The 21107-nt window shown below is 33.1% G+C and overlaps 15 protein-coding genes and 1 pseudogene across 16 annotated transcripts, besides 2 other annotated features; 3 read left to right on the top strand and 13 right to left on the bottom strand.

Annotated features, from left to right (window-relative positions):
* Positions 1–10015: part of a mobile genetic element that runs on past the window's edge.
* On the bottom strand, positions 22–684 carry TVAGG3_0580680 (uncharacterized protein; the record flags this gene model as incomplete). The annotated part of the gene is made up of 1 exon (XM_051239146.1): positions 22–684. One exon carries the CDS (start codon positions 682–684, stop codon positions 22–24), a length of 663 nt encoding a protein of 220 aa, XP_051096970.1.
* On the bottom strand, positions 1225–2085 carry TVAGG3_0580670 (uncharacterized protein; the record flags this gene model as incomplete). Its single annotated transcript, XM_051239145.1, has 1 exon — positions 1225–2085. One exon carries the CDS (start codon positions 2083–2085, stop codon positions 1225–1227), a length of 861 nt encoding a protein of 286 aa, XP_051096969.1.
* On the bottom strand, positions 2111–2695 carry TVAGG3_0580660 (His-Me finger endonucleases family; the record flags this gene model as incomplete). Its single annotated transcript, XM_051239144.1, has 1 exon — positions 2111–2695. One exon carries the CDS (start codon positions 2693–2695, stop codon positions 2111–2113), a length of 585 nt encoding a protein of 194 aa, XP_051096968.1.
* TVAGG3_0580650 lies at positions 2760–3348 on the bottom strand (annotated as a pseudogene). Its single transcript has one exon. A coding segment is annotated over exon 1 (589 nt).
* TVAGG3_0580640 (uncharacterized protein) lies at positions 3368–3523 on the bottom strand (the record flags this gene model as incomplete). Its single annotated transcript, XM_051239143.1, has 1 exon — positions 3368–3523. The coding sequence occupies one exon, from the start codon at positions 3521–3523 to the stop codon at positions 3368–3370; it is 156 nt and encodes a 51-aa protein (XP_051096967.1).
* Positions 3543–3944, bottom strand: TVAGG3_0580630 (uncharacterized protein; the record flags this gene model as incomplete). The annotated part of the gene is made up of 1 exon (XM_051239142.1): positions 3543–3944. One exon carries the CDS (start codon positions 3942–3944, stop codon positions 3543–3545), a length of 402 nt encoding a protein of 133 aa, XP_051096966.1.
* Positions 5242–6245, bottom strand: TVAGG3_0580620 (phage tail repeat-like family; the record flags this gene model as incomplete). The annotated part of the gene is made up of 1 exon (XM_051239141.1): positions 5242–6245. A coding segment is annotated over one exon (1004 nt), but the record flags the coding sequence as incomplete, so codon positions are not given.
* TVAGG3_0580610 (serine threonine-protein phosphatase family) lies at positions 7262–7504 on the bottom strand (the record flags this gene model as incomplete). The annotated part of the gene is made up of 1 exon (XM_051239140.1): positions 7262–7504. The coding sequence occupies one exon, from the start codon at positions 7502–7504 to the stop codon at positions 7262–7264; it is 243 nt and encodes an 80-aa protein (XP_051096964.1).
* On the bottom strand, positions 7522–7884 carry TVAGG3_0580600 (uncharacterized protein; the record flags this gene model as incomplete). Its single annotated transcript, XM_051239139.1, has 1 exon — positions 7522–7884. The coding sequence occupies one exon, from the start codon at positions 7882–7884 to the stop codon at positions 7522–7524; it is 363 nt and encodes a 120-aa protein (XP_051096963.1).
* TVAGG3_0580590 (phage tail repeat-like family) lies at positions 8024–8842 on the bottom strand (the record flags this gene model as incomplete). The annotated part of the gene is made up of 1 exon (XM_051239138.1): positions 8024–8842. The coding sequence occupies one exon, from the start codon at positions 8840–8842 to the stop codon at positions 8024–8026; it is 819 nt and encodes a 272-aa protein (XP_051096962.1).
* Positions 10016–10894: 879 nt separating the features above from the next.
* TVAGG3_0580570 (putative interleukin 2 receptor, gamma chain) lies at positions 10895–11314 on the top strand (the record flags this gene model as incomplete). Its single annotated transcript, XM_001579599.2, has 1 exon — positions 10900–11277. One exon carries the CDS (start codon positions 10900–10902, stop codon positions 11275–11277), a length of 378 nt encoding a protein of 125 aa, XP_001579649.1.
* A 442-nt stretch (positions 11315–11756) lies between these two features.
* Positions 11757–13583, bottom strand: TVAGG3_0580560 (DNA repair polymerase UMUC / transferase family member family; the record flags this gene model as incomplete). The annotated part of the gene is made up of 1 exon (XM_001579598.1): positions 11781–13559. One exon carries the CDS (start codon positions 13557–13559, stop codon positions 11781–11783), a length of 1779 nt encoding a protein of 592 aa, XP_001579648.1.
* A 504-nt stretch (positions 13584–14087) lies between these two features.
* Positions 14088–15008, top strand: TVAGG3_0580550 (uncharacterized protein; the record flags this gene model as incomplete). Its single annotated transcript, XM_001579597.1, has 1 exon — positions 14088–15008. One exon carries the CDS (start codon positions 14088–14090, stop codon positions 15006–15008), a length of 921 nt encoding a protein of 306 aa, XP_001579647.1.
* A 266-nt stretch (positions 15009–15274) lies between these two features.
* Positions 15275–15964, bottom strand: TVAGG3_0580540 (RNA-binding domain, RBD family-containing protein; the record flags this gene model as incomplete). The annotated part of the gene is made up of 1 exon (XM_001579596.1): positions 15432–15962. One exon carries the CDS (start codon positions 15960–15962, stop codon positions 15432–15434), a length of 531 nt encoding a protein of 176 aa, XP_001579646.1.
* A 539-nt stretch (positions 15965–16503) lies between these two features.
* TVAGG3_0580530 (translation initiation factor protein) lies at positions 16504–18392 on the top strand (the record flags this gene model as incomplete). Its single annotated transcript, XM_001579595.2, has 1 exon — positions 16750–18144. The coding sequence occupies one exon, from the start codon at positions 16750–16752 to the stop codon at positions 18142–18144; it is 1395 nt and encodes a 464-aa protein (XP_001579645.1).
* An 84-nt stretch (positions 18393–18476) lies between these two features.
* Positions 18477–19756, bottom strand: TVAGG3_0580520 (uncharacterized protein; the record flags this gene model as incomplete). The annotated part of the gene is made up of 1 exon (XM_001579594.1): positions 18638–19567. One exon carries the CDS (start codon positions 19565–19567, stop codon positions 18638–18640), a length of 930 nt encoding a protein of 309 aa, XP_001579644.1.
* Positions 19757–19969: 213 nt separating this feature from the next.
* Positions 19970–20006: a mobile genetic element.
* The last annotated feature ends 1101 nt before the right edge of the window (positions 20007–21107 follow it).

Genomic DNA, 21107 nt, shown 5'->3' with positions numbered 1-21107 from the left:
TTGTCGAAAAAAATGGTTCATTTACTCACAATATTTTTGTACAAAACGACCCCAAACTTTTAACCTCTCTTCTGCAGCTTCTAATGCTATCTTAGCGAGTTCATATTCTCTAAATTCTCTCTTTAAATCTTCTTGTTCCCATTGGTCTAGTTCGTATGGAGAATCTCTATAACCAGAACATATCTCACGTTCATGTTCTATTTGTTTTTCATGCATTTTTCTAACTTCTTGTTCGAACAAAGGTTTTGCATTCTCTACTGTATCTTCAAGTTCTTCTTCATCTAACTTCTCATGAACTTTCTTGTCTATGGAGTCCATAATTTTTCCAACTGCTATACAATATTTTGGAGAAGCCCACATTGCAATATAGTTTACGAGTCTTGGGTCTACATACATTCCTCTAACCTGTTTGATTTCATCAGGAATTCCTGCATGAATTTTGTATAAAAAGCAACCCGCTGTTTTCCGCGGGTTGGTATATTCTTCACAAAATGCCTTAAAATACTCTTCCCAGGACTTATTTTCCAACAACCTTCTAAAGTCTTTCCTAAACTGCTGACACATATTTGTTGCATTTATATAACCATCCTTGTCTCTACGTAAGACTTCAATACCGTTGTAAGTGCCTTTTGTGAATGTTTCGCCATTAGATTTGTTCGTGAACGTTTTTGCTTCGACTGACATTTCTGTTCTTACAATAAAAATAAAAAATATTTTTTGGTGGGACGTCGGACATTCGTTTGTGGCTTAACCGTCGGACCACAACGATAAAAATCTCGACAAAACATATACGATGAAGTCTCAACAAAACATTTACGATGAAGTCTTAACAAAAAATATACGATGAAATCTATTTCCTGTGTTGTTGTCAAAATGTCATGTTGTCACACTTTTTCAAAAAGATGTTAGTTGACCGAGTGACCGAGTGACCGAGTGACCTGGTCGCCTAAAATATATTTTTTTCTATCTTAAGGAAATTCATGAAAATTCACCTGTTGAATTTTGTATAAAAAGCAACCCGCTGTTTTCCGCGGGTTGGTATATTCTTCACAAAATGCTTGTTTTGAGGTCGAGCCACTTTTGGCTCCACCTCTTTTTTCAACCAAAAACTCATTTTTGTCGAATTCAGCACAAAATTCATGAAAATTCAACGGGTGAGAAAACAGGTGAGAAAACAGGTGAGAAAACGGGTGAAATCTCACCTCTTCACCTAAACATTATTTTTCAATACTTTTTCAGCACTTTTCCGTAGTTATATATGAAAGGCAATTCGAGATAAAAGTCATAGTACAATGGAATAATATGTTGCACACCATTTGTTGTGAACCAAACTTGAAAGTCAGAGAAACTGTTACTAGGTGGTTCGTAGAATTTAGAAGCAAAGTCATAAAAGTCCTTACCGATACAAAGAAAACTGTTGTTGCTTGAACTGAAACTTGCATGACACATAACATTTTGAGGGTCAAACACGTTTCTATAAACTGTCAAATCTGTTGGTGGGCGTATAAATTTAAACGGACCGTCAGGTGGTAATGGTTCGTTCTGGTTTAGTAACCGAAGAAATTGTGCCCAAGAACGTTTGTCTACTTCCCAAAATAAAAACTCTGTACTTCTTCGAGGGTTAATTTCAATCCTTTGAAATGAAACTGTGGAATTCATCTTGTCGTATTCTAGTTTCAGATAGTATGTTCCATTTAGTAAAGAGTCGTATTTTTCTTGAAATTCCCAGTAGTATTTGTTCATTTGAGTTTGAAAGTCATTTAGAGTTTTCTCAAGACTTTCGTCTGAACGAACTGTAAAGATTCTCATTTCATCAAATTTGTCTATTAGACCATTAGGACCTATATATTGCCCATGAAAATATACCGCGAACATAAACGCGTTAGTTCTTTTTGAAAACAAAACTCTTCTAAATCCTATTGCCTTTGCATCTGAAGGACTTTGAAGCCAACGAATTGGATAGTCAAACCTGTATGAACGGGATGAAATTTCTTCATCTGAAATATTTCTACCGGCATTTGTAAAGATATAGTCTAACGGTTTTGTATCTGCTACTTTTGTTCTTTGTTTTTCAACCTGAAACATTTAATATATGTAAAAATATATGGTTTTAAAATTGTATGCCATATAGCTTCTTGAATTTGTTGAGAAATATATGAACGTGTTTTCCATCTGTATCTCTAGTGTTTACATAAGCACAGCCTGCCTTAGTAAAACATACTTGTAATTTTCTATAGTTTACGCCGGTATAAAGGTAGAAAGAGTCCTGTTCTTCGCTATAGTAGTAAAACTCAAACGTATGCTTACCATAGTCTGTAATTTCAATTGCTTCATCTTCTAGTTCGTCGACAAATTCGAATACAATATCTCTAAATTTGCCTATGTTCTTACTGTTTTCAGAACAAGTGACCCAACGTAAGTTTTCAAGTCTATTGTCGTTTCTTATATGGTTTATGTGGTCTACAAAAGGTAGATTGTTAGGGTTTGGTATAAAATGAGTTGCAATGACAACATGTTTAAAATAGTGTTTTCCACCAATCCTCATCCTAGCATATCCGTCATTTTGCTCCCATTCGCTTAAAACTCTTTTTGTCTTTTTGTTTCTGACTTCAAAAGGCTCAGAACAGTGAATTTCATATTTCTCATCTAACAAACAAGTTTCCCAACGGTCTTCTTCAACAAACTCAACGTACATTTCAAATAAAATAAAAAAATATATTTTTTAAAAAAATGTTTTTATTTCATGCAATGTTTTTCTTTTACTTTACATAACCACCTGCTGCCATAAGCCTTTGACGCCAACCCATACCAGCTAATGAAGGTTGGCTTGTTTTAGTAGTTTCCAAACTAAACTTTGGTTTTGGTTTATCTTCAGTTTTTGGCTCACCTTCTTCTATTGGTTTTTCGTCACTTTTTGGTTCCTCTGACTTTACCTCACTTGCAGGTATGGTTGTGTCGTTAGTATCTTCGTAAATATCATATGCCATTTGTTTTTGTTTTCCTTTTCAACTTTTTGTGTTTTGTTGTAAAGTTTAGAATATTTCGACTCTAAGTCAATGAGATGTTCTATAATGAACTGTTTGTCAGTGAAGTAAACTTTCCATCTGTTGTCTCGAAAGCTCCTTCAGACTTCAATATTTTATTTGTGAGAGTCTGTTTCTTTTTTGAGATACTAGCCGTTCCATTTCTATGAAAAGTGACTTTGTAGTTAGGGTTTGTATTTCCAGACCTGGCACTTTCTATTATTGAATTTTTCTCTTCATCTGTAAGTTCTTTGACGGGTTTTGACAATGGTTCTGAACTTTTTGTTTGTGGTGTCAAATCTACCGTTTCAACTTCTTCGGTCATTTCATCTCAGTAAAAAATTTTAGTTTGTTTTGTTTTCAACTGGTTGTTTAGGTTTTTTAAGTCGGTCTAAAACTTCTTGAGGTATAGGAAGAACTTGACAAACACGTGGTTGTGTAACTGCTGGAAGTCGACAAATCCATCTTGAACCCATTTGTCTCAATGCTGTATTGTTCATTTCATCTCAGTAAAAAACTTTACATTCCCCAAGTTTGAGGTGGTTGCGGTTGGTTATTGTTTACCCACTGTTGTGCATGGTTATATCCTCTGTTAAAGAATCTTTCACCTTGGTCCATATAGTGTCCTGCTTGGTTATAGTAGTCATTTGCTTTGTTATAATAGTTTCCTGCTTGTCTGGAAACATTGTCCATCCATCCTTGAACTTTTCCTCTTGTTTCAGGATTTGGAATAAGATTTGCTGCATCTCGTGCTACATCCCAACCTTTCTGTACAGTTTGTATAATAGGTTGTGCTTTCTCTTTAAGTATACCTAATGTACTCAAAATCTTCCTTCCAACTCCAAATACACCTCTGGCTATTGTTCCCACTGCGGGCAAAAATCTGGATGCAACTCCTGCTAATGCGCCAAATAAACCCATTTCTTATGGGGTAAAAAATGACGAATCCAAACAAGGACCCCTATGTTTCTAAAGCGACAAAGAAAGCACTCATGATAAAAATCTTTAGTTCAACACCAAATGCTTGGTTTATGGATATCTTGGAAAACATTCCGAGGTATAGAGAAGATGGACCACCATACTGGCTAATATTTGTCGCGTCAAAACACAAGATACTGTGAAGCCATACCATTGCAGTCCAAAAATATTTTAGATGTGAAAACTGCTTTGACAATATTCGTTGACAAATACCATCCAACAAAACTGACATCTGACTGTGAAAGTTCTTTCAAATCAGACGATATTAAAAACTATCTGCGTTCAAAAATGTAAACCAATATTTCATTGTCGACCAAAACCATTCTGCTCTTGGTGTCATTGACAGTTGTATAAAAATCTTAAGAGACTTAAACCAACCACAAGGTGGTGAGGTAGATGAAATGTCATATGACGACAAGTACAGACACTTCTCCATGGCAAAGATGAAACAAGTTTTAAATATTTACAATAGCCGTAAAAAAAAGGTTTGGGAAACCATTCCCCTGAAGAAATGAAAAACAACCCTGATTAGAGAAAGACTATATATTTAATAGTTTAGTCAAAAGAGACAACAAGAAAGAATGCCAGGCTTCAACTTAAGAAAGGTGACAAAGTAAAAATAGAAATACCTAAACGCGACCCATATGAAAATACTATTGACTATGACAACAATGGAACTCGACAGGTACTCACATTCGTGTTCGTAAAAATAGAAGAAAGTATACAAGAGAATATTATGAAGTTTTAGGCAAACATGGCAAAATGTACAGACTGCAAGCAGAAGATAAAACTACTATTGTCAGACCTCGTTCAAACTTGTCAAAGTTCAAGGTGGTATACTTTCAAAAACAGTTCCTAACAAATATAAGACAACTCCTGACGAATATGCTAAAGAAGTTGAAATGACGACTAAGCATTTCTATACCATGCGTAAACTGTCATGTAAGGTGGCATGTAGTCTTTACTTTGTCCCGTTGTTTGCGTATATCCTGTAACGCGATGTGTATGGTTTCCATCTCCCTGAGTGTCACTCCAGTAACAATTTATAGCAAACTGAACGTCGTCTTTAACATCATATCCTTTACCTTTTTTCAAGGCGTGCCAATCCCAAAATTTATGCTTATGCCAACCTGCTTGAGATGTACTTAAATCTATGTAGTGACTATGTGCAGGTAAATTTTCACCTGAAATCGTTTTACTTCCACCTGTTTCCTTTGAAGAGTTTGCACAATACAAAAACCTGTCGACTATTTGAGTCCAAGTTCCAAAACCAAGTACTACTTCTGGTCTGGTAGAGTTCATTGACGTATAAATAGAGCCTATAGGATATAGTGTTTGAAGTATTTCTGTCTTTAACGTTTGAAGCTCTGTTTTGTCAGCTTTCTTATCTAACTCATCGTTAACATATGTTTTGTCAGCTTTCTTATCTAACTCATCGTTAACATATGTTTTGTCAGCTTTGTTGTCATATAAATCTTGAGCAGTGAATTTAACTTTGTTTTCATCCTCCATGACAAAAACATTTCTACATCTAGTGTATTTCATCGTTGTTATGTCTTCATCCGATGTTAAACCTTGTGGAAAGTTAGGAGGTTTCCAATTTAATACATCCCCACCAGTTCCATCAGGTTCTTCAACCGTTCCTGCAATATTTTCTATACCAACAGTTGCGAAGAAATCGTGTGTATGGTTCTTATCTGCCTTCTTTTCAAGGCTAACGTTTAAGTCTGTTATTTCAGAAGATGTATGTGTATGTCCAACGGCACTTTTACTGTTTAAGGTTTCTTGTAAGTTTGTAATATTTGCAATGGTATGTGTATGTCCAACGTCACTTTTCCTGTTTAAAGTTTCTTGTAAGTTTGTAATATTTGCAATGGTATGTGTATGTCCAACGTCACTTTTACTGTTTAAGGTTTCTTGTAAGTTTGTAATATTTGCAATGGTATGTGTATGAGTCTTTTTAGAATATTCGTTTTCAGCTCTTGTCACTTCACTTGACATTTTATTGTCAACATATGTTTTGTCTGCTAGTTCAGGATGAGTATGTTCTTTTGTTGCATATGTTGCATCTGCTCTTTCTTCTTCTTTTGCTATTGCATCGTCTACATACTCTTTGTCAGCTTTGTTGTCAACATCTGCTTTCAAAAGAAGTTCTTTTATAGGCTTCTCGTTTAAAGTTCCTTTTGTTGGATTTACACAGACAGTATGGTTCTTACTGTCTTGAAACAGAAACTCATCTGTCATTGGGTTTATCGTCAGTTTTAAGTTTCCTTCTTTCAATGACTCAGATATCTTAGAATAGTTTGAAAAGTTTGTTGTGTTCTTATTTAGAGCTTGCAAAATGAGTTGTCGGTTGTGTTGTATTTCTCATAGACGCTGTTTCATTCGACATTTTTATTCTAGATAAAATATGCTTTCAATAGAAAAAGAAAATTCAAGAGTTGCTACAACTAAACCATTAGATGAACTTTTTACGAATGTCGGTCAAAAGTTTGAGACAGAGACCGTAAAGCATGAAGGCTATCGTTTTGACTACCCATTAAGATGGCTAAGAGACCCATCTGTCACAAAGCTATTGGCTTTCGTAGAATGAAGTTTGTGTCTGTAGAAGATAAAAGTTTTCCATTTATTGTAAGGTTTCATATAGATTATATATCTGAAGGGAAACGAAAAATGTGGGAAGAAATTGAGCTAATACAAGTTGACCTTTCATCTTCTCTACAGACTGCGTTAAAAAATATAGAAGATAAAATAAATTCATGTTATGCAAAATATGCTGATGAATATGCAAATACCGAGAGCACACTTTATGTGAGAATTGTATATGACAAACAAAATTCACAAGTGTCATTTCAAATCTACGAAGACAATCCAAAGAAAGACGAACAAATATATACAGAATTCACTGCAATGTCATGGTATTATTTGCAAAGAATGTTAAATCAGAAGTCAAACTTCCTTTAGCAAATATTTACAGTCGATATGCAAGAGATGAACCATATTTATTTAAAGATGTTTTCGACCCAGCTGCTATTATTGTTCATGCTTCATTTTCTGGCGCTCAAAACTCTTTCTTATGCTTGGCAAATGACTTTTACGAAAAACCTACAAAGTTATATGAACCACCAAGTGGAAGTATTTCAGACTTTCAAGTATGGTTTACTACAGATGGAAGAAAGAGAATAATTCCATTATACCATGCGTTTTACTTAGAACTTAGTTTCATATACAACTACTATCGAACGGTAAAAATATAATTTTTAATACGGTTGAGGTGTTGGATTTGGTTGCCAACTAGACTGTGGTGCAGGTTCAGGCTGTTGTATAACAGGAGCTTGTTCTTCTGGTTCAGGGTCTTTAGGTATAATACCAACGAACTGACCTACTCTTTTACCAATATTTTTGACTCCGTTCCAAATTCCTCTTCCTACGGTTTTTATTCCATTCCATATACCTCTTCCAACATTTCGAAAGAAGTTTCCTATCTTACTGAAGAAACCCATTTTACTATATGTAAAATCTAATGTCCGCCTAGTCTCTTACGTTTCCTGTTGAGTTCCATAGCATTCTTTAACTGGAGCTCATACATTCTGTTTCTCCTCTGGTAGAAAACATACTCTGGGTCAACTCCTGTGTTCGCGTCATCTGCATAGAGTTGTTTATATCCCACTTCAGGGTTTGTATAAAACTCTTTCCATCTCATATTTGCATACCATGGTGGTAAGCCTAACGCAGCGTCATTTGACATGGCAGTTTGCATTTGTACATCTGTTGGCACTTGACCATAGTTTGCCATTGCAGTTTGTATTCTAACTTCATTTGGAATATTCTCTGGGTTTGGTTGTCCAGGTTGCTGTGCATTCGCTAAGTTCTGTGCGTCCATTTAATATTAGATAAAAATATCTCTTACGAGTACATGTGCTGAACATTTGCTGGCATTGGTTCATCTTCATATTCTCTATATCTTTCTGCCACGTCAAATAAGTAAATGACACAATGGAAAAAACCTAAAACAAGTAGTCCTATTTCAAACCACATTTAGTTACCAATAAAATTTCTTTGTTATGACACTTTTTCCGGTTTATAGGACCTCTCTCATATTCTATCTTATCGTATCTAAACTCATAGTCATGTATATCCTCTAACCATCTCATGACACTTTCCAAACCACTTTTATCGGATGTAAAGTAAAAGCATGGATGGTTATGTAAAACGTCTAAAGTTTCTAAAGAGTCTCTCAAAGTCCAGTCTACTTGGTATTGAAAATCGTATGTGTTAAAGAACGGCGGGTCTACTATAAAGAAAACATTTTCCTTGTTTTTATATTTTTCATACAACTCTGTCCAACGACATCTCACAAACTCTATACCCTCAGTATATTTTTCTATGTTCTCTTTGAAAACCTTTGTATAGTTAAGATATAAAACTTTTGACATAAGTGTTTCAATGTCATGAACTCTTATAGAACCACTATATAATAGTCTAGCAGATATACTATCCCAGTCAATATATTCTGCCTTTTTCAAAACCTCTCTCACAATATTTTTCTTATCTAATGGTATACGTTCCATCTTACCTATAGGTATCTTTTCTTTTAACTCTTTCAATATTTTGTTTGTGTCTGGAATATGTTTGAGACGGTCCATATAGTTGTCGAAGTCATTGCATATAATCTTTGAGTCTGGGAATATTGTATGGCACAAATGGGATATATAGAAACTTCCACCGAACAAATCTACAAATGTTAGACCATTCGGTAGTTTCTTAAGTTCTCTCAATATAATATCTTTACATCTACTCTTATTTCCAAAGAACGGTAACGGTGGTTTTGTAAAATTCATTTATATATAATAATAAAAATGTTTTTACCCGAAAAGTGACAGAAAAGTGACAAAGCATGAAAACATATATAATTTGTGAAAAGCTCCTGGAAGACCCGTATATAAGAACTTCAGATGGAACACATACTTTTTCAGTAAGGACATATGAGGTGAGATGTCACCTGTTTTCTCACCTCATTTCTCACCCGTTGAATTTTCATGAATTTCTTCGTAAAGACTTTGTTAAGACTTCTTCGTAAAGACTTTGTCAAGACTTCTTCGTAAAGACTTTGTTAAGACTTCTTCGTAAATGACCCAAAAATATATTTTAGGTGAAGAGGTGAGATTTCACCTCTTTTTTCACCTCATTTCTCACCTCTTGAATTTTCATGAATTTCTTCGTAAAGACTTTGTTGAGATTTCTTCGTAAAGACTTTGTCAAGATTTCATCGTAAAGACTTTGTTGAGATTTCTTCGTAAATGACCCTAGTAGTATATTTTTGGTGTAAATTTCATGAAAATTCAAGAGGGTGAAAAATTAGGTGAAAAAAACAGGTGAAATCTCACCTCTTCACCTAAACATTATTTTTGGTGTAAATTTCATGAAAATTCAAGAGGTGAGAAAAGAGGTGAAAAAACAGGTGAAATCTCACCTCTTCACCTAAACATTATTTTTGGTGTAAAATTCTGAGTAAAATGACAGATGGAACACATACTTTTTCAGTAAGTACATATGGGGTAGAAAAGAGGGTAGAAAACGGGGTAGATATACCCTTCTACCCTAAAATATATTTTTGTCTGATTTACGCTCATTACGATGAAGTTTTGACAAAGTCTTTACGAAGAAATCTTGACAAAGTCTTTACGATGAAATCTTGACAAAGTCTTTACGATGAAATTCATGAAAATTCAAGAGGTGAAAAATGAGGTGAAAAAACAGGTGAAATCTCACCTCTTCACCTAAAATATATTTTTATTGAATTCTGTATAATATTCTGAGTAATATGACAGATGTTTATATAACACTTTCTCCGGTTTATAGGACCTCTCTCATATTCTATCTTGTCATATCAAAACTCATAGTCATGTTTGTCCTCTAAGACTTCATTTATACTAAACATCTTCAGGGCTAGAAGGCACGAAGTGCCTGGAAGCCCCACTACCTTTTTTTTTTTTTTTTTTTTTTTTTTTTTTTTTTTTTTTTTTTTTTTTTTTTTATTCCTATCTTTTTCATTTTTGTTTGTTTCTCATAATTTCTCAAAAAACATGATAACTTGATATTTGTAAATATCATACTTTATAACGTAAATAAGAACTTGACCTATTAAGAAAAGCAGTAATGAAAAGAAAATCTGAAATTCATAAAAATTACAAGTTTCTGATGACAATTAGCTTAATTAAACCAGGTACAAGATTATATAATTGTATTTTCTATCCAATTATCCATATAATATCTTATCCAGAAAAAAAACTTGATCAATACCAAATGATTTTTTAACTAGTAAATAAAGTATTTTCTTTACACACACATTGTATATCATAGTTTTTTTTGGTTTCGCAAAACATCCAAAAACAAATATGCTATAAAAGTGACAATTTTAGCAAAACGAAACCCTTATTTACGATATTATAGCGATAGATATTCATGAAAAAAGTTTATGAGTTATGGTTATTCATTTCAACTTGATCTTTTAATCGTAGGAAAATTGGAAAAAATGTCAATTTTTCGAAAAGGAAAAAATTACTAGGTAGTATTTGAACTTGAATTGAGTGGACATTGTTACTCTGAGTGATTCCTTTGGCATTCACATATATACCTATCTTGTTTGGAAATAGTTTTATGCTATGTTGAACTTTCGTACTAGTGAATTTGCCCTTTGATCTCAATAGCTTAATTTCATCTTTTGATTTTAATAACGATAGCTGCTATTCGGCCGGATAACTATATTATTAGTAAAAGCTCATTTTCTTTATAGTAAGTAAATTTCTCAATGATCACAAATATGTTTCTCAATAAAAAATCCCATAATGTTAAAAAACGGTTCTTTTGAAAGGGGAAAAAAAACGTTAGATAAAAGATGCAGATAAATATTAGATTTAATGATCAGAATAAACCAATTAACATAAACTGTAAATGCGGAGTTATACTAGAGCACATCAGAAAGTGCGCAAATCTTGATTCTTCTCTTTTATTAGACTTAAGTGATAAAGATGGAAACGTCAAGCTTCTTCGCCCTAATCTTACAACATATGCAACACAGTTTTTAAGCGTTGGCGAAACATATTATTTAGTCAGTGCAACAGAAGATCCAAAGCAATATACTTATAAATTATTAGCTACGTTAACTCCTGAAGAAGGAACGATTGATGTCAAGCCAACTAAACCAGACAAAAAAGATGTTGCTAAAAAGCCACCACCAAAACCAGCTTCACGCGCTAAAAAACCAGGAAAATAATCAAAATAAACATTGTTTCTATTCTTCAAAATACAAATGCCTTTCTTTTTTACTATTGAAAAATCTTATTTATATATAATTGAATGAAATAAGATACATTTGAAAGCAATATTTAAAATCATTAACTCGAAGTGAGAAAATCTATCCTTCTATGATATCTGTGAAGTAACTACTAATAGTAACCATATATTAGTAGAGAAAATTATTCAATACGCTAAACAATTTTGAAAACATTTAATATTTCATGCATTTTATTGTTTTAGCTAATAGAGAATGAAAGCATAATCATATTGTAGAAAATGGTTATAAAATTGGTTGCTGATTATGAAGTTTCCAATATATTTTCTATTTCAATATTTAATTCTTAACTAAATCAATATCTTCTATCTATCATGAGCTCAAATAATTAGAATATGTATACATTGTTAAAAATTAAATGAAATAATAAGATTTAAAATTTTATTTAAAAAAAACAGGATAAACAATATATTGAACGATTGTGATTAATTAGGAGCAAATGGGAGTTGCTTTTGTACCTGCTTTGGCTTTGGATTCTTTTCTGTTGGTTTCTTTTTGAAGAATCCTGTAGTTTTTTGTTTTTTCTCCGATTTTTTCTTTGGAGGATTGATTACAGCGATCTTTGAGTTTGTGTCCTTGATCTTATCAAAGAAATCGAAAAGTGTAATTGAATTTTGTTTCTTTCCAGTTCCATTTTTGGTTTCTTCTTCTTTCTGGCTGTTGGCGAACTCTTTCTCTAACGAAATGAACTCTTCGTTATCAACAACAATCTTTTGCTGACTAGATTCGCTTTCAATTACAACTTTATTATCAAGATTATCTTCAACCATGCTTTCGCATTCGTATTCCTGCTCTTCTTCATCACATTGCTGGCTAAAGTACTCTATTTCTTCATCTTCTTTCGGAAATTGGCTTTCATTTTGTTTCTTTTCGCATTTCTTGAACATCGTTTGAATTGAGATCTGTCTCTTAGCTCTTGGTGTAGAAAGTTGGCCGCATCTAACACCAAGTAACCTATACTTCACATACCTACTTCTCAATTCATCATTCAAAATTTTGACACATGCACAAAAAATGTCAAAAATTTTGTTGGTATCATGGTCGAACGACAGACATCTTGTGATTGTCTGGAAACTACTGTCTTTGAATTTAACTGTCACGTTCCTGCATAATACGTTCATTTCTTGAAGTAATTTGCATACTTCCATGCATAATTTTTCGATAATTTCTTCCATAAACACTCTATCATTGGTATTATCGAATGTTCTCTCCTTGGAGATACTTTGCTGATGTCGGGTAACACCAAATGTCTGGCGATTGATACCTAAACATGCAGAAAAAATGAATTGACAAAATAATGGACGCATGCAAATCCACAAATCAGTTTTTTTATCCATAACATCCTTCATTGTAGTAATTCCTATACCGTGGAGTAGTTGTTCAGCCACTCCTCCAATACCTGGAATTTTTCTGATCGGTAATTTCGAAATAAAATCGAGTGTTGATTCTCTGTCATGCTTTATTTCGAAAATACCATTCGGCTTGTTCACATCACTTGCTATTTTGGCCAGCTGAGGAGTGATGGCGATGCCACATGAGATAGTTAATTTTGTTTGCTCGAAAACCTCTTTCTGTATGTTTTTTGCGATATCCATGGCCTTTTCGTAGTCAAGCTTGACATGTTCTGATAAGTCTAATGATGCTTCGTCTAAGCCAAATGAGATATAATGACTGTCATATTTTTCAAAAATTTTTCGGACGATAGAAGAATAATGTTTGTAAAGTTCGTAATGGGATTCAACAATCTTTAGATGCGGACAGAGCTGAAGAGCAATGAACACAGCCATACCACTTCTCACACCAAACTTTCTCGCTTCGTATGATGTTGTTGATAAAACGCCGTGTTTAATTTCTCCGCCAACTGCAAAGGCTGTTCCAACAAGAGATGGATCTCGCAAGGCTTCACATGAGGCAAAGAATGAATCAAGATCAGCATGTAAATACGTTTTTGAATAATCTCGAAGTTTTTCAAGATTTTGTAAATAATTTTCGACTTGCATCTCTGCAAAATGGCGTTCACTCTCACTTGTATGTTTAAGCTTGTTTTTCATTTGCAAAATTTGTTTATCTGCTCGTGTTGATCGTTTTTGTTGTTGTTCAAAGTATTTTGAACCTTTTGAAATGCTCATAATCTTTTCTCTTACTTCTTCAGCTGGAGCAGCTAAGCCAGCCTTGTTTTCGTCATATACAAGACCAGTATTCATATAAATACAAAGAAAGTAATGAAGTCATCTGAATTTTTTTTTGACGTCGTTTACATAGAATTAAGATTTTTTTTTGAACTCACTCTGATAGGAATTGTTTCTGAAGCCATTTACATTTGTTTCTTCCAGATAGAAATATAGGTTTCTTTTTGACTAATCGAAAAAAAAAATACCAAAATGTAATTTTGACTAATGTGATTTGAATTGTGTCTCTCAATTGTTTGAGTCATTTTGTGATATGAACATTTCAATATTTTGAATTTATTCCTTATCCGAGATCAATTTCTTGGATATATCATATCATTAGATTCTGCCATCTAAACAATGATTCTCTTTTCATCCATAACCAAAGAATATACTGATTTAATTCAATTTAAATGAAATGATAAAAATATTTAATGCAAAAATTGTTCAAAGCATTATCATTTTTTATTAAACATAAATAACTCTGAAAGTTAGGTTAAAAGGATATGTAAATTTGTTCAAAATCTTCTCAACTTTAATAAATTTTTGTCACTTTTAATTCAAATGTTATCTTTCTTTTTCTCTTTATCTCGGTCAGCATGCGATTTATCGATAAGCCCAGATGCAGGACCGATTCTTGGATGCTATTGTCCTTCAAAAGGCAAAACAATATGTGTTAATTCAACAAAACCTCAGTATTTTCTGGTTTTCAACAAATTAAATAACAGAACAGTGATAAAACACTATCACGCATATAACAAAGACGATGAATCATACTTTGACTATGAGGCTCTTCAGTCATCTTTATTATACGCGATTAGAACAAAATCTCTCAAAAACTCTTTTGATTTCACAATACTTGAAGATTCATGTCAATGCATTTCAACATTTTCGAGCGAACAGTGTCCAGATGGAGTGCTTTTATTAAATGGAAATACTCAATACATTGATTTGCCGTCATCTTATTATACATACTTCGATATTTCGTATACAGTTAAGAAATGCATATTCATATCTGATCCTAAACCTTTTTCAATACAAGGCGCTTTCCAATCCATAAATCCAAATGATCAAATTTGCATTCATCAAAATGGTAAAATGGATTGTTACAAATCATTGCAGCCGTTCAATTATAGCAATACCATAAATAATTTAACTGCTTTGATTCAATTTAATTTTGAAAATCTTGATTCCAGTCGATCTTTTCAATTATACATCAACGGAACCTCCGAACCTAAATCGATTTACTACGGTGTAATGGATACTGATCCATTTACTCCAATTCCTCTCCCAACGCAATATATTTACGTTGAAAAACTGTCACTAACACCTCTTATTGCCCTTAGTACGTCAGTTGTATTCTTCATGATATCCTGCGCTATTTTATTAAGGGCAAACATGTGTTTTGGAAAATGTACAGGAAATGACAGTTTAGTTGACGGTATGGCTAAGATGCCAAGTGAGCTCATTAGAAGTCAACAATAGAGCAATATCTTGTTTTGTTTTTTTATAGAAATTCTATCTTATAAAACTTTCATATTTGTTTGTTTCATTTTTAATTAACATGGATTTAAATGCTTTGATATGTATGTTGCAAAACCTTAAAAGCAAGAAAACAATTAAAATTCTAAAACAAATTTTTTAAGTTTTATCAAAAATACTAAAGGAGCATTAGTTTTAAAGACATTACCAAGCACATATCATCTCAAACAAGACAAAAAAGTAATGAACTGAGAAATAAAAAACAAAAATTTGGTTTTTATCCTGCATAAAGAAAATGATTTTATCTTTGTACGAATGGGCCTCTGATAAAATGTAATTAAACTCTATGAAAGCATTTTATTTTGAATAAAAATAATATTAATAAACATAAATACTAAATAACTAGTAAGATTCAACGAAAGTAAATTACTCGGAGCTATGATTGGATCTAGAATGGTGATGGTGATGATGTCTGTGAGAACGGTGTTTTCCTTTATCAGCTTCACTGTTTGAATCTTCCGAACCACTCTTAGAACTCGAACTATGTCTGTGTCTTCTATGATGATGTTTGTGATGTCTGTGGTGGCTGTGTTTTCTCTTTTTAGGTTTTTCATCTTCAGAAGATGATGAATTTGAGGAGCTGGATTGTTCTGTTTCCGTTCTATGATATTGATCATCATCTGATTGTTCATTCTTTGGGGATCTAGTTTTTCTTAATTCAACATGAACGATAGTATTGCATTGGAGAGTTTGATCGTACTTTTCTACGGCTAGTTTAGCTATTTCTGGTGTTTCGTATGAAATAAAAGCGACTTGCTTTGATTTTCCATTTTCATCTCTAAGAATCATTACGTCTTCGACTTTTCCAACAGTACTGAAAGCTTTGGTTAGGTCTTCTTCTGTTGTTTTTGGTCTTAAACATCCTACAAAGATAACACGAGTATCTTGTTTACTCATTTTATGTAAATTATATCGGTTTTCTTTTCTAATTTTGCCAAGTTGATCCATCATGAGGAAATAAATCCAAAAATCATTAATTTTGCTATATGTTTGAGAAAAAATTCACATTTATCAAGTTCGAGATGTTGAATTCAAGAAATGAATTCCCAAATCATGCCCATTTGAATGACTACGATATTTGATATCATTTTGCATCATGTGGATTTTCCAAACTTTTTTTGTTTTTCGAAAAAGATCAATCATTCCCTATGTTTTTACAAAGAAAATTCGATTTTCGAAATTTTTTTGGAGGTTTTTAAATTTAAAATACATTTTTCATGATTCATAATGATTTTTATGAAATAACAAATCATGTAAATGTAATAAAAATTAATGGAGACTGATGAAAACTTAATAAAATAAGTGAGTTATTAAGTATTTTTTGTGGAATTTTTAAATCTTATTTTAAATGTTTGCTTTTCTGAAATATTAATCATTTAAGTTACTGAAAAGGTTTCTAAAAGTAGAATGCATCTGTATGAATAGGCTAGATATGAACCGCAACAAATAGAGATAAAGGTGAGAAATCTACTTATTTACTTCCATTGTAAATCACGTGTGGATTCTTATATATGCATATAAAAGCATAACTATTGAAGATTAATTTTTTTTTGAATTTCGTTTGATGAGAAATCAAGGTAAAATTCATTTTTTATATTGAGCATATGCCCCATATCCAAAATCTTTAATAAAACAAATATGTCCTAAAAGGACTTGGTCCCTCAGCCCAAAAATTTTTGTCAAAATGCAACAAACAGCCTCAGGCGATCCAGAACTTGATGTTAATGAGTTCATTACCTTTTTCAAAGGCTCTTCTCATAACTACGGCTATATTTATACAACAGAAATCTCTGAAGATTTATACAGACAGGTTACATACCATTCAATCTATTCCTTCACAGCTCCACAGCTTACATTCAGATTAAGACAAACATTCGATGATAGGAACTACGTAGAGCCAAAGGGCCCAGGTGCCAAGCGTCGTACAATCGCTACAGCTTCACCATACGATTTCCATGGCTTAGTCGAACCAAACGTCGACTGGCAACAAATCCATACAATCGAAGGTGCTGCTCTTAATGATGCTACATTCAACGGCAAAATTACAGAAGAAGATATCAAATTCACAGGTAGAGCTAAAGTCTTCAACAACAGCTTACTTTCAACACGCCCACACAAGAAGCGTGCACTTCCAGAAGCAAATTACAAGGAAGAAAGCCCAATCCTCGAAGATCCTGTCTTCAAGGAAATCGCCCAGGAGAAGACAAAGGCCAACATCCGTGTTTTCGCTTCAGCCAAAGCTCTTGCAGCCATTTCTGTTGTTAACAGATCCGTCTGTCCATTCGAGTTAATCTTCAAGAAGGACGGAATCAATCTTTGGGTATACCAACGCACCGAAGAGTCTCCAGCCATTTTTGAATCATCCTTCGAAACAATTACAATCCCAGTTAACCAACGCCGTGACGATACAAGAGAAGAATTCCTCAGAAATCTTGTTGAAGCCTCCAACATCGCCGCCCAGTTCCAGGCAGCTGCCAATTCCGGTGATGGCCCAACATTTACACTTGGCGATGACTTAGAACATCCAGGCGACGATGATGACTCAAAGCCATATCTTTATCGTCGTTTGGTCCTCGACAATGTCGAATTCATCATCCGTGCTGAGATCGATTGCCTCAGAGATCCATTACAGCCAGGCGAACGTCCATCCATTGCTATCTGCCGCACATTCAACAACTTACCAACATCTTTGAGACAAGTCAGCTACGCAACAGACCTCGAGAAGGCCAGATCATCATTGTTACTCGCAGAAGTTAAGGATAACTCCAACATCTTCGCAAAGTGGGTCGCAATCGGTCGTTTCATGGATTGCCAACAGATCTTCCTCGGTTTCGTAGAGAGAAAGGTCAGCACAAACAAGCAGCAGCACGTCTTGTTGGCTTCAGAAAGACAGGCTTACGGAAGAGGCGCAAGCATCATCACATTACCTGAAGCTTCTATGATGGGCCAGATTTACCAGGTCTTCCAGAAAATGATTGCTAGCGATGACGGAATTTACCACTTCCAGAGAGATTCTACTCACAGAGTGGTTAAGATTTTCAAGGAAGTCAAGGATAAAGTCAAACTCGATGAGGAATAAAACAAAAAAGAGTTTTTAATAAATATTTATTTATACAAATCATTAATATCAAATGTTTTATCTTTCTAAATTACTGTAAATTACAATCAAGAAGGAAAAGATTTGTCGATATATATCAAATGATTTCAAATTCAATGAAATTGTTTTAAACAAATTAGGTTTGAGAAGTTCATATTCCATTTTTATTGTTATATGTTGAAGCATGTTGCAATATTATATCAATCTATTGCTAGAATTCTAAAAAAAATCAGAGATATTGATTACAAATCAAAAAGTAGTTCAAGGAACTAATAAATTTTCTAATAAAATATACGTTGCCATTTTCATCATCAGAATAAGAAAATTCATATTGTATTGAATTGCTTATTTTTGACAAATAACAAGGTCAATGCCTCTACTTGGTAAAGCAATTACCAAAAACGATCAGGTGTTTAAAATCCCTTAAATATAAGTTAGTTTTATTCAGAAAATGTTTTTTTTGTATGAAAATAATTTAAGCTGGAAATAGTTTTTGCATGAGACGTTGGTGAGCACGCATCTTTGGAGCGTTTTCAGGAATGCATGTCTTGAATACGTTCATAATAGTGCGTTGAAGAGAAACAGCGCCAGCACTCATCATAACAATTGGGAGTAAAAGTGGTGACTGATCCCAGGACTTGCTGCTTCCGTAAGATGTGTAAATAATTTCAGAAATGACAAGAATATCGTTGTACAAGTTGATAAAGAGATTTTGCCAATTAATCATGAATATGAAATCATCAACGCGATGAGCGGAGAGACCCTTAAATTCTTGGAATTTTGCATCAATATCCTTGATAGCGTCCTGAGCTGCATCTTTGATCCATTCGAGAAGATCATCATCAACAACTAACGGTGGTTCTGACAATTCTGTTGCTATGTATGTAAGGAATTTAATCATTTTTTCATTTGGTACTGTAGCATTTGCATCGCCATTTGCAACTTTATGAGCAGCCTTGACGTAAGCAACAGCCATCCACATCTCCAAGACGCGGCGAAGGATGTTGCAGCACAAGAATTCGCAAAGGGAATCAAAGAGTTCAGGAACAGGTCCAAAGTGGATAGGAACTCTTTCTCCTTGCTCAAGACCTTTAACTTTTGCAACCATATCATGTTCTTCTATAACACAGCATTTTTCAATTTCATCAGCTTGTTGAAGACATAAATCGTATATATCTGTAACACCAAATACAACTGATTGGAGAATGGTCTTCGCAATATGGAAGCCATTCTGCAAACCTCTTCCTGTGAATAAATCTACAGCGGCCACACCACCTCTGGATCTAGCAACAACTTCGAGTTCCTTCGCAAATTGTCCAAATGCCTCTGGGAGGTCGTTAGCTCGCGAATATGGATGCCATGCCAAGACATATGACATGTTGACCTCTTGGAGCTCCTCCGACATCTTATTTTTTTTTTATTAAACGTTCATCATAAAGAAAATTATGATAGCATTAGCTACATAATGAAAATAACAAAGCATCCAGAGCAGATATATGGGAATAGAGATTTGGCTGCTAAAATTTGGGTGTTTTGAAATATCAATCGAATCTCCTTATTTTAATGCTTTGTAAAGAAAATATTTGACAAAAACTATTATACTCAGAACATATAAAATAAAAAGAATTTCAAATTTGGCATGGATTTGAAAAAATAAAAAATCAGACATTTGCATATTTTTAAGAAGAAAAGAAGAGATTAAGACTGTTTTTACACAAAAATACTAATAAAAAAGTTTGGCATCGACTTCAGGATCTACCAATAACATAGTTTGAGACATTTAAGAGAGCTGAATAGTACATGTGTGTAATAAACAGAAATTCATCAAAAGTGACATCTCTCAATTTTTTGACATTTGTAAATTCTAAATTGAATGAGAAAAATGAAATAATACTAAGCATAATACAATATTCTAGATTTAATTATAATTAGGAAAAAGTTAGTTTTGAGAGTACTTTTCATAGGCATATAGAATGAAATCTTCTGAAAAATAATATCACATAAACTCATATTATTTTCTAATATATAACTATTTTATATAAAAATCAAATTCAATGATCTTAAAAGCGAAGGATAAACCTCAAAATTTACGAATATAATGAGTGGGAATAGGCGTAAAGCAAAAATTGATATTTCATATGGTTTTATGATAGATAAGCATTATATTCGTAAATTTTGAGGTTTATCCTTCGCTTTTAAGATCATTGAATTTGATTTTTATATAAAATAGTTATATATTAGAAAATAATATGAGTTTATGTGATATTATTTTTCAGAAGATTTTGTGTTCTTCTTCAAAATTTTATTTTTTTATTAAGGATACCCTTACGTGTCAGATTTTTTGCGCATACGAAGAAGTCATGCTAGACATGAGCTATAAACCTGAAATTTTAGCAACATATTTAAAACTTTTTAAACTACAATACACTTTAATATTCAAGAACAAAAATATTCTTTTTAGAAATTACATAATTATTTTATGTGAAATCTATATAAAAACATATTTTGCGAGCGTAACTTTTTTCTTTATAAGCACCTTATATGACTGATAAACTGTGAAGGCACATAATTGTTAATTCATAGAGTTGATATGTTTCCAAAATTGAGAGGAAATTTGAAAATTGAATACCCTTTCAATTCAATTTTCAAAAGATATCAGCTCCTTCAATAATTGAAGGACGATTTTGATCATTTGCTCTTAAAACAAGTATGCCATGGAGAAAAAAGTTACGCTCGCAAATCTGAAATATAACTATCATATAAAAAAATTAAATTTCTAATTTTTTACTCTATAGATATTATTGGCCACTTGTGTAATGCATAAAAGTTTATGTCATATGCATACATTTGGAAGTATGGGAGACGAGGGAAATTACTTCTATGAGGCACTAGGATTTTTAAAAATTTCTCTATCGGACTCACCATTCAATTTCTCGAAAATTAAA

This window comes from Trichomonas vaginalis, chromosome II (genome assembly GCF_026262505.1).
Source record: "Trichomonas vaginalis G3 chromosome II, whole genome shotgun sequence".
Classification (NCBI taxonomy): domain Eukaryota; phylum Parabasalia; order Trichomonadida; family Trichomonadidae; genus Trichomonas; species Trichomonas vaginalis.
This window is presented reverse-complemented; position numbering and strand designations above follow the sequence as displayed.